General features: G+C 36.9%; 1 protein-coding gene across 2 annotated transcripts in view; it reads right to left on the reverse strand.

Annotated features, from left to right (window-relative positions):
* SKAP1 (src kinase associated phosphoprotein 1) overlaps window positions 1-18,903 on the reverse strand; it is a 380,507-nt gene that overhangs the window by 86,813 nt on the left and 274,791 nt on the right. Inside the window, exons 5-6 of one of the 2 annotated variants that reach the window (XM_051994724.1) lie at window positions 1,852-1,932; window positions 944-1,027 (exon numbers count right to left, since the gene is read on the reverse strand). In XM_051994724.1, coding sequence (XP_051850684.1) covers window positions 944-1,027; window positions 1,852-1,932 — 165 coding nt within the window. Of the gene's footprint in view, window positions 1-943; window positions 1,028-1,851; window positions 1,936-18,903 lie in introns of both variants that reach the window. The other variant, XM_051994723.1, reaches the window with a different exon arrangement.

An 18,903-nucleotide genomic window follows, 5' to 3' on the forward strand; every position in this document is an offset into this window, starting at 1 on the left:
TTTCTAATTATACTCTTTCCTTGCTCTCTCCTTCTCCTGGGCTTTGGGTGTTTATTTCTGGGCATGAGTGTGTGATAAGTTGTTTAAATGTCTCTTATTTTTCTTTATGAAATATGAATGACAGCATGTCTGTGGGCTGAGGACCAGCCCAGCTCAGAAAAGCTCTTCACTAGAAGGCCCAGGTAATGAATGCTTTCATTCACAAATTACAATGGGAAGAGATCTGAAAGGACTTTTAGGACTAATCAAGGCTTCCATGGCAGTGTGGAGTAATGGAGAGAGTCCAGGAACTTAAATTCAAGAGACAAAGCTTCAGTCCTATTGCTGAATGTGTCTCAGAGTCTCATATTCCTAGATAAAATGGAGATTATAATGCTTGTACTACCTGCCTTTATAGGGCAGTTGGGAGGAAAGCACTTTGAAAGCCATAATGTTGATAATGATAATAGTTAGCATTTATACAGCAAATTAAAATTTGCAGTGTTTAAAAATATTGTTTTGTTGTATCATCACAATAACTCTGTGAGGTAGATGGCTAATTATAATAATAATTTATCCTCATTTTACATTAGAGGAAACTGAGGCAGACAGAGGTTAAGTATCCAGGGTTACATAACCAGTGAATGTCTGAGACTAGACTTGAACTCAAAGGCTTCCTGATTCCAGGTCTATCCACTGGACCACCCAGAACAATGAACAAGAGCCTCATTAAACGAGCATCTTTTTAAATGGGACACTGGAGTGTTCTGCAAAGTACCTAGCTTCTCCTCACATCTGTTTCACTGTTTACAAAGCATCAAGGTATCCCTTACCTAAGCACCTGCCCTGAATAGGTGTTAGTTAAAGACTGCTATCTTGAGACCTATGGGCCCCAGAGTTGGAGGATTTACGGAGTGTTTGGATCCAGGAATGAGCGGCTGCTGTGCAAATGGGGAACACTTACTTTTCTCATTAGAGTAGTAGTAGAAGATCCCTTTACTGACAACACACCATCGCTTCTGCCACTCGGAGCCAAAGAAACCATGATCTAAATGAAGGAGCAGGAGCGGACATAAATTCAGATAACGACAACCACTTGAAGAATCAGTAAAATGTACCAACACATGGTCCGGTGTGTTCCTGTTTTATTTCCCAGGTTAATGGACTGTGAAACCCTCCCCTTTACTCCCACAGGTTATCCCATATTGAGTCACAGAGCTGAGGCAAGGGGCTCAATAAGGTACAGAATCAGGGCTCTCTTCTATCTATCATCCCTGCAGCTGACTTCATTCGAACATTTCTGATTCATTCCTGTTTTTAGGACCTTTTTTTTTTTTTTTTACTTTTTTTTTTTTTGGAAGGGAAGGTGAACAAAAATAATGTCCCAGGTTAAGGGCATGGGGTAAATCTACCTCTGTGCTAACTAATTTACCCATTGAAGTTCATGAGCTGGAGCTCATTAGCACCGCGCTTGAACCAACTGAGTTAAATGGTCCAGACCTGGGCTTGCTTGGAATTTAAATTTGGGCCTTCTTACAGCTGACATAAGAAGTATACCCCTGGGGACATGCTCCATTACACTTTTGTAAGGGTTCTTAGAGATGGCCCCTTGCATATAGACTCATGGATCTGGGGCTAGAAAGAACCTCATCATATAGTCTGTACTTTATGAGTAAACTGAGGTCTGGAGCAGCTAGGTGACTTATTCAAGGTCACATAGCTAGCAAGTGTCAGTGCCAGAAGCTGAACTCAATACAATTTCAATGAAATGCAGAATTATGGCTCCCCCATACTGTTTTCAAATATCTTGGCCTAAATTCTATTCAAACCATATACTCTATGGCTTTTGATACTGTAACTGATTATTATTACCTCTGCATTTCTTCTCCAAGTATCCCTGCTTTATAATGTCTTCCAGTTCCTGGGCCCCTTTTGTAATGATGTCTCCCATTTCTGCTAAGGAAATAAGATAGAGAAGATTGAATATAACAGATTAGAAAAAAAAAACAAGCATGTAAATACTCAAATTTTCTTTATGTCTTTGGAATACATTAGTTTATTACTAAATATACTCCCCCCTTTAGATTATTAAGAAAGCAAATTGGAATTCTCTGAGCACACATCAATTTGTGGCAAGAGGAGAAGGAAGCCTTCAGGAAGTTAAGTCCCAAACTAGATAATCCACATTCAATTAACCAAGAGTTAAATGAAAAATTGAATTCAATTTAATTCAAAAAGGAAGTTATTGCCTGGCAATTATTTAATATCTCACTTGTGGGAATGAATTGAATGTCTTCAATTTTGAAAAAGTTAAAGATACTGACCCTGTCCTCAAATTGCTTATATTCTATCAGAGGGGGAAAAACTGTATTGAGAATGGCTTTCACCATAAACAGGGAACTACAGGCAAACATATATGTACATAACGAAGTAGAACTAATTCAACTTTAGGAACTTCCACTTTATAAATTCACTGGATAAAAGGGCTATGCAAGCTAAACTGAGCAATGATCGCCTAAACCATTAGTTTCCTTAAATCATCCCAAAGAGCCTAAAAGAGTTTGAGACTTTTAAAATGATGAGAGAAATCTTGGAATCCACACCAGCCTTTAATTGTGCACTGCTCAACACACTTAGCTTTCAATTAACCTCATTAGGTACAAATTTATTAAGAAGTTGATATCTTAATCCATCTGCCTCCACAAGGCTTTTTTGTTCATGTTATAAAAGGAAAGGGAAAGGACAGAGGCTGTAAGGAAGAGGGAGTCAGAAAGACAATGATGGGGGGGGGGGAGAAAAAAATCAGAATGGGGAATTTCATCATTAGGGAAAGATGAAGAGGTAAAAGGGTTGATATAGTCAGAATCCTTTTATTCTTCAAACACCAATGAATTTCTTTTAGTCTGCTAAATGCTCCACACTTTCCCTTACACATGCATAGAAACAAAAATGGAGACATGTACCATAGTTCCATTGTGTGTGTGAAACCCCACTGATTCTCTCTTCAATGTCTTGAGAATCTCATATGATCATAATGTGTTCTTTAAAAAAAGAATCTTAGCCTGGGTCCCCACACCAGTTGCATTTTAAGCATGGATCATTTTTCCTTCTTAGCATGTCTACAGTGCCAGATCCTTCATCCAATTCACGTACATTGTCAACTTTTTTGTTCAGGGCCCATTTTTGCCTTTGTGTTTTATTGTTAGCAAACTCTGTGTTGGCTATAAATCCTCACAAATAGGTCTCTGGGTGAACACAAGGGACAAAGAACAGCAGAAGTAAAGTTCATTTTTCTAGGATTACTTCCTCTTTTCCAGAATCCTTGCAAATTATTGAGGTTTGCTGCATACTACTGTCTAAGAGGGCAGTGGTCAAGGTCTTTATCAATCAGTTTGGGAGGGGTTGAAGAATCAGAGCGTAAATATTGCTTAAACAGGTCCTGCATACTAGTGAAGACACTTGACAGGAATGTTTCCCTTCCTTCCAATTAAGCTCTGGGCAAAAGGGGACTTTCAAAGATATTTAACTGCTGGAGATTACAATTGAAATTTGGGTCTCTGGGGGAGGTGAGTAAGCTTAGAATTTTCTACTATTCTTTTTTCACACAGCTTTTTTTTTTTTTTTTTTTTGAGACCTTGTTAAACCCAGAGACACAACATCTTGCTGAAAATGCCAAGAGACTGACTCATAAAAGACATGTTAAACGTTTTATTGGAATTCTTACCCCCCCTTTTCTTAAATGCAAATCTAAATGCCATTTTATGGAACATCTATAATTATGAAAATGGGAAGATGTTGCCTTGTGTGCAGGGAGAGTCTGTGAGTATGAATATTACATTAATGTGCCCACACCAGCTCACTGATCCTGCTGGCAGGAGCATAAAAAATGCTTGAGTGAAACTTTTATTTAGATGTTAAGACTCCAGGCCCCAGCGGGGTGACAGAGACAGTCCCTGTGAGTTGCCATCAGAGAGAGAGCTTGAATTGAATTACCCAGGGGGGAAGGAAGTAGTGATGAGCACGGCTTCGCTTATTTAATTTCATTTACTTTCAGTACATTATCATCGTGAGGCTTTCTTCTCCCCCCATCCGAAACCCAAGAATGTCACCACCAAGAAAACAAAGAAATAATGTTGCATAAATAGTTGAAATATAAGAGGCTAATTCATGGTCTCTATGTGTGTACATGTCTGTATTTGTTTATACATGTGTATGTATGTATCCCTGTTAGCATTTCAGAAAGCACAAACATATCTAGAGATCAGAGGAGCAGAGTGGGAATTAGGGGGCTCCAATAATACCTGCTTTTACCAAACTTTGTTTCCTAAGATTATGGTTAGGACGAGTTGCGGAACTCTGTCTTTTTGTCTTTCTTTCCCTGTTTTCTGTCTCTGTCTCTTTCTCTCTGTGTGCTCCTCCACCTCTCTCTTTTCTGGATGATCACGAAGAGAGTTTAATGTATACTTAGCCAAAGATGCTCAATTTCAAGTTAGTGATGCATGTATTTGAAAATGTTATCCTTCCTATTGAAAAGGGTGTTCTGTGGAATAAGAATTAGTTGTTCTGTTTGATCCTAAGAGGCAGTGCCAGAAGCAAAGAGGTATATTTAGGTTTGGTTCTAGGAAAAACTTCCTAACAATGACAATTATCTAAAGGGAGAATGGGCTTGCTGCTGGACATAGTTAGTGGATTTCACCTCAAGGTGTTACGGCTACCTTTTGAGGATGCTGTGGAGGTGAGCTTTTTGGGGGCTATGGGCTGGATTCAATAGCTAGCTGCTGAGTATCCTTCCCACCCTGATATTTTATGTCTCTCCTCCCTTCCTCAAGTCTTGGTTTGATGTCCTGGCTTCTACTCTCTTTGCCTGGATTATGGCTCACAGCATGCACTTGCAAAAGAGCTGACGAGGCTGAAGAATGTGGGAAAAACATCAATGTATCAAATAGATAAAAATATTACATGCCTACTATGCGCAAAACACCCAGCCGCAAGTCATAACAGAATTCTCCTCTGTGTGACACTAACAGTGACTTTGGACTCATTAGCATAATGCTCTAAACACCAATGTAGGAAAGTACTGGAGTAATTAAGATGTTTTCTCTCAGTGTCTCAAACCAGGGGTCCCACTGATCAAGCATTGTTGATACTGGTGAATGCACAGCATCTGCCTCATCATGAGCGTCACACACAGGGTGATGTGGCAGACAGTCTGGATGGCTTAATCCACATCTTGTGGTGATTAAATCTACACACCTGTCAAGTGCAACAGTTGGTGATGAGCTTTAAAATACAATGCAAGAACAGATGGGCCACGGGTGCATTTATTGAAAACGGACAGCTCTCGTGGTCTAAACGTGGATGTCCTTGTAATCAAGCACCAGACAGATGCATGTCAGTGCTATAACCTGCACCATGATGCTTACTAATCTCTCATTATAACCCACATTAGAAGAGATCCACTTAGCTGAGGGATGTGGGGTCATAAAGATAAGATCGATAGAAATTGTGTTACCACAGTGGCGATGGCCACCAACTTTCATGGCAGATGAAGATAAAAGAAATTCTCAGACATTCTTCTCCTCCTACCCAGAGATCTTTAAATTCTTGCACCCCACCCAAACCCAACCCTGCAATAAACTATAGGTCAGGATTCCATCTCTCAGCACTCAACATGACTCCCCAGCCAGCTATGCAAAGCTACAACAATAGGGACTCTTTGGTGTGTGATACATTTCCAGAAAGCAGTCAATAAAAGAGACACAGGAGCTTATGTGAGTCACGGCCTATTTAACCAGCTGCTTTCTAGCCCAGTGAGAAAAGAGAATTGGAGAAATCAGTTGGCGACGCCATAGCGCAAGGCTAATAACACAGGAGGCCACTGTAAAAAGGCCATCGTTGGCTAGAGTCTCTGTAGAACAAACCAGACACCCACCAGCCTTCATTAGAGGCAGCTGGCTCAGGCTTTTGCTAAATCAACCTGAAAAGAGACTCAATGATTCTCTCCCCGCCTTTTTTTTCAACCTTTTGTTCAACTTTCTCTTCTCCCCTTTCTTAAATTCTTAAAACTTCTCTCCTCCCTCAAACAAAACCCTGCCCTCCTTTTTCTTTTAAATTTAAACTCTTTCTTGGTGCCAGATGAGCAATCGAACGACCCAGAGTGAAGGTTAGCCAGATTCCTTTATTAAAGGATTAGGTCAGTCTAAAATTTAAGACCACAGTTAAATTCCAAGACATAGTGAATTTACCCATGAAAGGCATGGACTGATTGTGTATGTATGTCTGTTTGTATGCATTTCTGAAGGCATAAACACAGTGGCTTAAAGATCAGGAAAAAGGAATGGACATTAGGATTCCTCTGTTCTACTGCTCTTGATCCCAGAACTTCCAAATTCCTTTTCTACTTCTTTCCATTTAATCCTCTTCTTTGTAGTATTTCTCTGGCTAAGACACTCTTTTTTTTTTTTTTTTTTTAATATTTTATATTTCTCGCTGTATTATGTGCCTTTTCTCTTCCATATTTTTTTGACTGCTCTTTTCACATTTTTCTTTTGGAGATAAATAAATAGACCAAAGGCTAAGTTTTAAAGCTGTAGTTTCTGGGATCAGCTATGATATATGGAAATAGATTAGTTTGTTTCTCTTTTTTTTTTTTTTGTCTCAAGCTCCTAGAAGACAACCTTGTATATAGGGTTATAGATCTGTGGTACAGTGCCTTCCTGGATATGCAGATTCCTGCGACTAACATAGGTTGGCACCTTTCCCCTTTTTGGCCATTTCTATCATTAAAGAGTTTCCTAGAGAGTTGAGAATAATGACTGATTCTGAGTCACATGCTCAGAAGTATGATTTGGAGTCTGGTTTTTCTGGCTTCAAGGACAGTTTTCCACTCCACAAAACTACTTTTCATAACAGAAGCTTAATAAATATTCACTATTATTATTTCAACATTGTCTCTATCACTCACTGTAAAAAAGACCTATGCTGTTTTTTTCTTAATCTCTAATTTCTATGTTTCATTTAAAATGTGTCCAAGCATGGCACTTTTCAACAATGAGATGATTCAGACCTAATGATCTTGTGATGAAGAGAGCCATCTACACCCAGAGAGAGGACTGTGGGAACTGAATATGAATCACAACATAGCATTTTCATTCTTTTTGTTGTTGTTTGCTTCCATTTTTCTTTCTCAGTTTTTCCCTTTTTGATTTGATTTTTCTTGTGCAGCAAGATATTGTATAATTATGTATGCATATATTGGACTTAACATATATATATTTTTTACCATGTTTAACATATATTGAATTACTTGCTATCTAGGGGACGGGGTGGGGGGGAGGAGGGAGAAATTGGAACATAGGGTTTTTCAAAGGTTAATGTTGAAAAATTATCCATGCATATCTTTTTTATTGTTATTATAGCTTTTTATTGACAAAACATATGCATGGGTAATTTTTTAACATTGACTCTTGCAAAAACTTCTGTTACAACTTTTCCCTTCCTTCCCTCCACCCCCTCCCCTAGATGGCACGTAGTCCCATACATGTTAAACATGTTAAAGTATATGTTAAATACAATATATATAAATATATTTATACAGTTATCTTGTAATGCATATCTTTTAAAAATTAAAAAAGCTTTAGTAAAAAAATAAAATGTGCCCAAGTTTGTTCTTACTCTTCGCATTCAAATCTGGACTTATACGATGATAATGGAAGTTAATATTTACATAGTGTTTTAAGGCTTCAAAAGTGCTTTATGTTTATTACCTCATTTGATCCTTAAAACAATCCTTTGAAATTAGTATTATTATAATCCCCATTTCACAGCCAGAGGAAACTAAGGCCCAAGGCCACACAGTCAGTGTCTGATGAAGGATAAAAACTAGGGACTCCATGACTCCAAGTCCATGTTTTATCTACTGCATCATCTAGATGCCTCATATTTGTAGTATGACATATTTTTACACAAAAAATCCAATTGAAAGACCAGAAGTTTCAAAGAAAATGGAAACCACCTGCACAGATTATTTAAAACTTTCTTAATGATATCATTCATGGATAATTAAAGAGAAAACATATATAAGAAATGGGTTGGAGGACAACACATCTAATCTCTAATATAAGGTCTTTGACAAAGTACAGCCTCAGGAGATTGAAAACAACTAAAGTACAATAATTTCTAATTTGAAGCTGACTACCAAACAAAGTGGAATAGTTTTTTAAATGGGACAGCAAAATACTATGGGTCCCAGAAACCAAGAAAATTCTAAAAGCCTGATTTACTGGTAACACCTACTTTATTAAGTTCTTTAAATGAGTTTTGAAAAAGGTCATACTCCAGACAATGGGAAAGGTATGCTGAGTATTCCAAAGGAAACAAGCATTTATTAAGCATCTGCTGTGTACCAGGAACCATTACAAAGATTATTCTGTTTAATCCTCACAACAAATCTGGGAGGTTGGTGCTTTTATTACCTCCATTTTACAATTGAGGAAATTCTGGCAGACAGATGTTAGGTGACTTTACCAACTCACTTGGGGTAAATGCCTAAGGCTGGATTTGAATTCAAGTCCTCCAGACTTTGGCACCTAGCTGGCTGACAGTATCAGGCCTGAAGCTAGAAAGACCCAGTTCAAATTCAGCCTTGGATACATACTAGCTGTGTAACTTTAGGCAAGACATTTAATCGTTGTTTGCATAGAAGACAGCTAGATGGCTCAGAGTACTGGGATTAGAGTTTGTTAGCCCATAATTCAAATGTGTGACCACATTTACCAGCTGTGTGACCTGGCAAAATCATTTAATCTTGGTCTACCTTAATTAATTGGAGAAGAAAATGGCAAATCACTTTAGTATCTTTGCCAAGAAAGCTCCACGTACAGTGTGGTCCACAGGGTCATGAAAAGTTGGACACGACTGAATGAGCAGCAACAACCTCCTGATTTTAGATCCCTATCCACTGTATCATTTCCCTGCTTCTATTAAAGTGATCTTTATTAAAAACACTCTTTGTGTGATCTTGGGCATATGGGGAGGCAGCATGGTATAATGGGAAAGAGTATAGGAATTGTAGTCAGAGCATTTGGGTCTAAATCTTGGTTTTGTTATCAACTACCTGTGTGATTTGGAAAAATCATCCCTGGGCCTTAGTTCCTCATGTTTAAAATGAGGGGGTTGAACTATGATTTCTATAATTTCTTCCAGCTCTTAACTGGTGATTCTATGAAATCATCTTTCTCTCCAGACTTCTGTTTTCTTACCTGCAAAGAAAAGGATGGACCTTGATGATAGCTAAAGTCCTGAATAGCTGTAACATTCTCTAAGTCTAGACCACATAATTGTCAACCATTCTATGTCAGTTCATAATAGGATGTAGGGTAGCTAAGAAAGAACCCAGTCCTGGAAAATGACAGGAGGAATGTCAGCTTCTTTTCTTTGTTCTCTTTCCCTCACCAGAGGAAAACCATTTACAGATGGAGGAGGAAAAAAGCCCTAGCATACGATGGTTTTAATGAAGTTCCCTGCTTCTAAGAAATTCCAATGCCTTATGGTTTACTTTTCAGTGTTGGCTCAAGTATTTTCTCTGCACCTCTCTGCAAAATGGAAGTGTTCCAAAAAAGAAATGGAAGTCTATATGTCAATCTCAGAGCTATGCAATAAAGGGAAGTTCAGTAGTTTTTCAGTTGTGACTGACCCTTCCTAACCCATCTGGGGTTTTCTTGGCAGAGATACTGGAGTAGTTTTTCATTTCCTTATCCAACTCAGAGAAATAGAGGCAAACAGGGTTAAGTGACTCACCTAGAATCAAAAAGCTAGTTAAGTGTCTGAGGCTGGATTTGAACTCAGGTTTTCCTGACTTGAGACCTGGCACACTGTGCTATTTAGCTGTCTCCCATATAGGTAAAGATGAAAATAAATACAAGAAAGTACAAATACAAGGTATAAAGTACAAGGTCACTCAGAGGCCCATAGGAAAAGTTGCTTCTCATATGTAAGGTTTACTAAGCCTCTTTTTTCCCCCTCCACTTAATAGTTACATGTAAAGATAGTTTTCAGTATGCACTTCTGTAAAAGTTTGAGTCCCAAATTTTTCTCCCTCTTCCTTCCCTTCTCTTCCCCAAGATGGCAAATAATCTGATATAGGTTATGCACATATAATCATATTAAACATATTTCCATATTAATGCTAGACTTTCTGACACTGGAATGACATCTTAGAAAAAAATAGGGTAATAGGGCAAGATTTAAAATCTAGGGAAGAGATTTTGATTTAAAAAGAGAAGTTTAATAGTCTCTTTTTCAAAGAGAGTATCAATTTGTTTTTGTTTTTTTAAATCAACTTTAAGAATACAAAATGGGGAAGGTGTTGTTAGACAGTAAAAGATCTAGAGGTTTTAGTGGATGTCAACATCCATTTAAGTCAAAATATGGAAGCAAAATATGGTTTCAATCTTATTAGAGATATGCTTCTAGGAATGAGGAGGTAAGAGTTCTATTGTAATCTGTCCTGGTGAGACAACATCTGGAGATGCAGATTTTATTCTGGGTGTCATATTTTAGGAAGGACAATGGAGAAAACATCCAACGGAGAACAACCAGAATGACAAATGATTGCTATATGAGGACTCGCTGAAAAAAACAAACCTGGAGATATTTAGCCAATGTATGATAGCTTTCCAGCTGTTATATAAAGGAAGGATTCAACTTCTTCTATTTGGTCTCAAAGGGGATAGAGAGGAGCAATGAATTGGAGTTGCAAAAATGCAATTTTTAATCAAGTCAATAATCATTTCTTAAGCTCCTACTATATGTCAGGCTCTGTGCTAAACGTTGAGGAAAGGCAAAAAATCCAATCCCTGCTCTTAGGGAACACATAGACACATGCAAACAACTATATGCAAACAAAATATATGCAGGATAAATTAGAGATAATTTCAGAGGGAAAGTATTTAGATTAAGGAGGACCCTGAAAGGGGAAACAGAAAGACTTCCTAAAAATGTGAGCTGCCCAAAAGGGAATGGGCTCTCTTGGGGATTAGTAGCCTCCCTCTCACTGGTGGTCTCCATAGAAAAAATTAAATGTTCATCTTATTTTACAGCAATCTTGTTTTAGGAATAACTTTGGGTAAATAAGTCATTTTGACTATTATAAACACTTAAATGAAATACAAAGGATATATGAAAGAAGACACTATCTGCATGCAGAGAAAGAAATGATAAATAAAAATATGTATAGTCATTTTGCATATATATAACATATATATGTGCATATTTGTAAGTCTAGTAATGGGAGAGAGAAATGGAAAAAATAAATTTACACAATAACTTTATTATATATTTTAAAAGGATAGCAAGTTACACATAAATTTGGTTTTGTGAGTAATCTTTTTAAAAAATTATACTATATTATAGAGATTTTTTATTCTATGAATTAAAAATAAAAAATAAATAAAACTAAAAAAGAAGAAAAGTTAGATGTCCGCTTGTTGGATAAGTTGTAGAGGCAATTATTTTTCAGTTTTAACCATTGAAGTCCCTCCCAATTCTGAATTTCTGTAATTCTGGGAATAATGACTGTAACAAATTGTAATTAGAACCAGTAAAAGTGGGTGATTTAAAAGAACTTTATTAAGTGATGGATTTACGTGGATGGAACACAATATTTAGGTGCTCTAAGAAATGATGAACACAATGAATACAAATAAGCACTGTGAGATTTATATAAACTGAAGCAAAATAAAGTAAGCAGGGCCAGAAAAACAATGTATCCAGTGATTACAACAATGCAAATGGAAAGAACAACTATAAAACTTTAGAAACTGAATGTTGTGAAATAATAAAGAACGAGCTTGTTCCCCAAAGAAAATGTACAAGAAAACACTTGTCCTCAATTCTTTGCAAAGATGGAGGTGGTCCATAAATGTGGAACATTGACTATAATGTTGATTTTTTTTGGGATGTGTTGATTGATTTGCTGAATTTTTTTCTCTTAGAAAAAAAATCTTCATTATAAGGTATGGTTCTCTGGGAGGGTAGAGAACATGGATACAAAAAAAAAGGAGCTAGGTTCAGCCAGGCTGTTATATTTTCAGCGAGAGCATTTACACCTTGGGAAAACAGCAAATACTACAAATCAGGGCTTGATGTATTGTTTTGTTGGTTTTCTAAGCTTAAGAAAGTGATGGAGAAAATGTTAATAATACTGTTAAAACTTAAAATTGTGAATTGTATATATTCTCCTCCATCCCTTCCATCCCTCAGCTAATTGTTAAATATTTTACAAGGGCACTGTTGAATAAAGGAGGAAATGCAGCCTATGTAAAAACAGAATATGTGTATCAAATCTACTTAAAATAAAAATACATAGAAGAGAACTCAAGAAAAAAGTGAAAAATAATCCCTGAGGGTGATGGATCAAACCCAAGTCTCTTTAAAGAGAGAGAACTGCACAGCTGTCTGATAGTTTAATCATTATCTCTATCTTCCATATAATTTTACTCAGATGTGAAAGCACTTTTAGCCTTTAGAAATAAACTCTAGCAACCTCATGTAAAGAAACATGAGTTTGATATATAATAGTTTTCAAATATTTATTGTATCACTTGGGCAAATGGTTATAATTATAACTATTATATACCAGACATAACTTGTTATTTAATATAACGTATACACATATGTATAGTGCATATTATTATATGTCATAAAGTAGCCGATCTCACTTCAAGGGAAAGTCACCTGCTGATAAAAATATACTTAAAATCTAGAAATCTGCTTGTTTTTTTTTTTTTTTTTTCTTTTCCATAGACTACCGTACCTATAGGTCTACAACTCAAGTAAACCTGGTTGGTTTCAGAACCAGGTGCTCAAAAACAAAGGTGTAAATGGTCTAGAATCTTTTCAGCTACAGAAGAAGAGTAAATAAGAGCAGTAGTACAGTATGAGAACATAGATCTGGGCCAAATAGCATAATCTTAAAATAACTTCAGCATATAATATGGAAGAGGAGGAAGTGGTTAAAAATAAAACAAAACACACCTTCTCTTTTCAAGCCTTACAGGAATAACTTATTTTTTCTACTGGAGATAAAAACTGTAAGATGATATTAGGAAATATCTTTAAAAATACATTGTTAGTTTTTTTACTCATTCATTCACTCATTTTTTCATTCATTCTTTCCTTTATTCATTCATCAAAACATTCTACCACTAGATTCCCAGCACCTCTCAACTGGACTATTAAAATAGCCTCTTAATTAGTTTCCATACTTCTAGTCTCTCCTTTCTCCTTCACACAGCTAACTATTAAGTAACCTTCCAATACTACAAGTCTGAACAAATCATTTTTTTTCCTTCAAAATCTTCAGAGGTTCTTTATTATCTCTAAGATAAAATACATATTTCATAATCTGGCATCTTCACAATTAAAGGTTCTCTGCAACTAAAATCTAACCTACTTTTCTGGTCCTATTTCATATTGCTGGTTTTCCTGCATTCTATGTGCCAGCTAGGCCCTAATTAGTCAATCTGTCAGTCAACAAGAACTTATTACAAGTCAGGTAGAGTAGGGAGTAGAAAGAATACAGTAGATAGAGCACCAGCTCTGAAATCAGAATGCAGTTCTCTTTCCTTATAGGTACTTTATACCTTATAGATTATTTTTCATTCCTTCTTGGGTTCTCTTCTGAATGTTTTTATTTTAAGTAGATTTTATTCACATATTTTGTTTTTACATAAGCTACATTTCCTCCTTTATTTAGCAGTGTATTGTTTTTAAATCCTCAAATCTGGCCTCAGACACCTACTGACAGTGTGACTCTGGACAAATCACTTAACCCCATTTGCCTCAGTTTCCTTATCTGTAAAATGAACTAAAGAAGGAAACTGCAAACTACTCCAATACCGCTATCAAGAAAACTATGGGGTCATGAAGAGTGAGACACAAATGAAAAATGACTAAACAACAATAACTGATTCTGAAGCCAGCTCTCTTATCAACAATTTTACTGTTACATTCACTATTTTATTTTTTGGATTACAAATTCAGACTAGGAATATTGAGAGGAATGTGAAGACAGGAAAGGGAAAGAGTGAAAGATTTAACAAAGACTGAGAAGTACAGGGGGAAGGGCTGGAGGTGGGGTGGCAGAAGTGACAGTGACAGGAAGAGAAGGTGAAAGGAGAGTGAAGGAGGATAATGGAAGGAAGTGGAGAGCTGCCACAAGCTTGACAGATAGGACTTCTAACTCACAACTGATGCTTTTCATCAACCACAGCAGGAAGGGGTTGGAAGAAAAGTCTAAAGAGGAATATAGAATCATAGCTTTGGAGCTGGGAGGGGGCTGAGAGACCCATTTCTTCTGACTCCCTTATTTTACAGATCAAGAAACTGTGCCTAAAAGGGAAGTACATTTGCCCAAGGTCATATGGCTCACAAATGGCATGTCCAGGATTTAAATTCATGTCTTCTGATTCCATATCAATCTAGGATCCTTTATAATATGTTAAGCTGGTGGGAGATGACAGCTAAATATGAAAAAATTACTTTTTTTTATTCAATAAGTATTTATTGAGTAGTAACTACCAAGTGCTGCCAATTTATAACCAGTCAACTGGTTTCATGAGATTAGTGGTTGGTATCTATTTCTGGTTCATAGTGATAGAATCTGTAGCAATAGTAGCTCAAGCTTATGTGCAGTCAAGTAGTATTGAATGGGAATTTAACTTACACAAATTCAACTATATATGCTCCACACCAAAAAATTCCCAAGGGAGAGAGAGAGGAGGGTTCTAGACCAGTAAAACCACCACTGCCACCATGATCACTCCTGACCTTTAGACCCTGGTGAAGACAGTTAGGGATACCATCCTTGGAAACCTAGGAATAGCAGCACCTCAATGCAACCAGTCCTGCTTCTAGACTACCACGGAATTCCTTCCCTTTCCTTTTAAACCTCAGTTCCTCCTGGAGCACTAGACCAGTTTCCCTCATATAGATTTGACCTGGAAAATGTCTCTGTGGGGGCTAGAGTCCTTGTACCCTGAACAATCTGAGATACTCAGAAAAAAAATCACCACCAAAGTCCCTGACACTGTCAAATTGCTCCACATCAGGAATAGATATTGTTTTGTCAGTGGAAATGACACTAAAGAAAATGTATTGCCATCTGCTTTGCAGCTGTATCCTAAGGACCACTGGGCCTTTCTACCTGACTTGTAGCTGAAACCTCTTCTATGAGTTGTCTCTTCCATCAGAGTCCACAAACTCCTTGAGAACAGGGAATGTTGCTTTTTTCCTATCCCAGGGCTGAACATAATGTTTTCCTTTTTTAATTTTCTTTTAAAAATTTCAATAGTATTTCATTTTTTCCAATTATATATAAAGACAGTTTTCAACATGCATTTCTGTAAGATTTTGAGTTCTAAATTTTTCCCCCATTCCTCCCTCTCTTCCCCCTTTACCAAGATAGCAAGCAATCTGATATAGGTTATACATATACAATACTTTTAAACATATATTTCCATATTAAGCATGTCATGAATGAAAAATCAAAAGAAAAGGGAAAAACCCATGAGAAAGAAAAGGCAAACAAAAAAAGGTGAAAATGGTATGCTTCAATCTCAGAATGCAGATGACAAGTTTCTTTTCTTTTCTTTTATTATAGCTTTTTATTTATAAAACATATGCATGGCTAATTTTTCAGCATTGATCCTTAAAAAACCTTCTGTTCCAAATTTTCCTCTCCTTCCCCCCACTTTCCCCCTCCCCTAGATAGTAGGTAGTCCAATACATGTTAAATGTTAAAATTTAAGCTAAATCCAATATATGTATATATATATATTGTCTTGCTGCACAAGAAAAATCAGCTCAAGAAGGAATGAAAAAAACCTGAGAAAGAAAACAAAAATGCAAGCAAACAATAACAGAAAGAGTGAAAATGCTATCTTGTGGTCCACACCCAGTTCCCACAGTCCTCTCTCTGGGGGTAGATGGCTCTCTTCATCATTGAACAACTGGAACTGGTTTGAATCATATATTATTGAAGAGAGCCACATCTCAGATGACATTTTCTATCCCAAGTCTGTTGGATTTGCTTTGGATCAATATATTGCTGAGAAGACCTAAGTCTATCACAGCTGATAATCACACAATCTTGCTATTACTGTGTACAATGTTCTGATTCTGTTCATTTCACTCGGCATCAATTCATTTAAGTCTTTTTAGGCTTTTCTGAAATCAGCTTGCTCATCATTTCTTCTAGTACAATAATATCCCATTACATCCATTTATCATAACTTATTCAGCCTTTCCCCAATTGAGGGGCATCCACTCAATTTCTATGAATATGTTTTGAACACAGTAAGTACTTTAGTGCTTTTTCATTTATTCATTCAATTATTCCACAAAAAATAGATTTAAATGTCCAATTAAATAACAATTTTTACATCATAAGCAGATTTCTAATTTGCTCAAAATGGAACTTATCACTCCTTCCCCCCCAAACCTGCCCCGTCAGGACCTGCCATTCTTGTTTTCTAGGACAATAGCCTTATTTTCAATGAATTGCCAACTCTTGCTCTTTTTTCTCTCTCTACAACGTCTCTCCCACATGATCCTTTCTCTCTACTCATGTAGCCAACACCTTAATTCAAGCCCTTTTCATCTCTCAACTGGACTATTGCAGTGGCCTTCTAATTGATCTCCCTGCCTCATATTTAAACCTATTCCAAGCTGTCAAAGTGACTTTCCTTAAACTGGATAGAATACTAGATCTTGAGGCAGGAAGGAGTAAGTTCAAATTTGGCTGTATGACCCTGGGAAATCATTTGATCTCTGTCAGTCTCAGTTTCCTCTTTTGTAAAACAAGGATAATGATAATAATACCACACTTCCAGGGTTCTTGTAAGGAGGTAATATTTATGTAATAATATCTGTAAAGCACTTAGCACACAGTAAGCACTTAATAAATGTTTTCTTTTCTACTCAAAAACTTACAGTGGCTCCTAATTGCCCCTAGGACAAATATAACCTTCCCTTTTTAGTTTTTAGTAAAGGCCTTTACAACCTGGTCCCCACCTAGATTTCCAGTCTCCTTTCCTACATTCTATGCAGGGGTCCTCAAACTACGGCCCACGGGCCAGATGCTGCAGCTGAGGACGATTATCCCCCTCACCCAGGGCTATGAAGTTTCTTTATTTAAAGGCCCACAAAACAGAGTTTTTGTTTTTACTGTAGTCCGACCCTCCAACAGTCTGAGGGACAGTGAACTGGCCCCCATTTAAAAAGTTTGAGGACCCCTGTTATGGTGTGGTCAAACTGGAATCTTTGTGTTCTCCATACACAGTGCTTATCTTCCCACTCTGTACTTTTGCATTAGCCATCATTTGTCCTGGAATTTAGCCCCTCCTTATCGTCACCTCATAAAATCTCTCACTTCCTTTATGGCAAAGCCTAAGTTCCGTCTTATATAAGATAGCTTTCTTGATCCTTCCAGTGATTAGATCCATCCCTCCTTAATTAACTTATATTTAACTACCTTGTATCATTCACAAATTTATCTATATATTTATGTCGACAGAATGTGTGCTTCTTGAGAGTAGATACTGCTTTTCTTTTTTCTCTTTGTAATCTCTTTGCACCTGGTATAGTGCCTGACATGTAACAGACACTTAATAAGTCTTTGCTGATTGACAGCAATAGTGCTGGTGTTCTGCCTACCCTTCCACTCCATGAGTGTGTGTCTGGTGTGTGAGATGAGACATATGAATTTGTTGATCTCCAAGTTGTTTAACATTTTTATCAGTTTGGATAAAAGCACATATGACAAGCTTATCAGATTTGTAGATGACACAAAGCTGAAAGGGAGAGCTAACACTGGAAGGTGGAATGAAGATCTCCAAAGAACTGGATAGATAAATCCACTGGATTGAATCAATTCAGATGAAATTCAGCAGGGATAAATGTAAAATATTACATTTGGGTTCAAAAATTAATTTTACAAGTATAAGATACAGGATGGAGGAAGCATAGTTTATTTGAAAAAAAGATATAGGAGTCTTAGTGGACTGTGATCTCAATATGTCAAGACTATAATGTGGAAGTCAAAAAAAGCTAATGTGATTTTGAACTGAATTTAGAGAGGAATAACTTTCAGTAGGAAGACGATGTAGATTTTCAGGACTCTTCTTTGATTGTTCTACACCTAAATATCGTGTGCAGATATGGGGGCCACAGTTTAGAGACAAGTGTAGGAGAAGTGGAGGGGGTACTTCTTTCTCTGCCCCCTAAATTCCTCTAGCCTCTCTATCTCCTTTCTTGGCTCAGGGCTTATTTGCTCATCCCAGTCTGAAACCATGATGGGAGGTTGGGATAGTTCCTTAGAGGGAGTGTCAAAGATACTACAATTCACTTTTTTGGATCGGAAAAATAAGTTTACAATTGTGATTAGAACTCCTGAGCTCCTTGCTTCCCATTTCTAAAAATCAGTCACACTAATACTATTAACTCAAATATAAAACACTAAGAAGTCAAAGGCAAGAATATTCATTACATAACATCTACCAAATAAAAGGCAAATACAGAACTAATCAGATCATAAAATTCTACCTTTGAATTTGGGTCACTAATGTGACCCAAATGCATACAATGTCTGTGGGGGAAGAAGAAAGGGAAAGTGGGCACAAATTTACAGAAACCCAAGAGTGAGGCAGGCAGCTAGGTGTCATAATGGATAGAGTGCTTGGACCTGATAAATCTTCCTCAATTCAAATTTGGTCTCAGACACTTACTAGCTGTGTGACCCTGGGCAAGTCACTTAACTTTGCCTCAATTTCCTCATCTATAAAATGAACTAGAAAATGTAGCTTTCTTTTTTTAAATTATAGCTTTTTATTTTCAAAATATATACATGGATAATTTTCAACATTC

Source organism: Antechinus flavipes, chromosome 4, assembly GCF_016432865.1.
Source record: "Antechinus flavipes isolate AdamAnt ecotype Samford, QLD, Australia chromosome 4, AdamAnt_v2, whole genome shotgun sequence".
Classification (NCBI taxonomy): domain Eukaryota; kingdom Metazoa; phylum Chordata; class Mammalia; order Dasyuromorphia; family Dasyuridae; genus Antechinus; species Antechinus flavipes.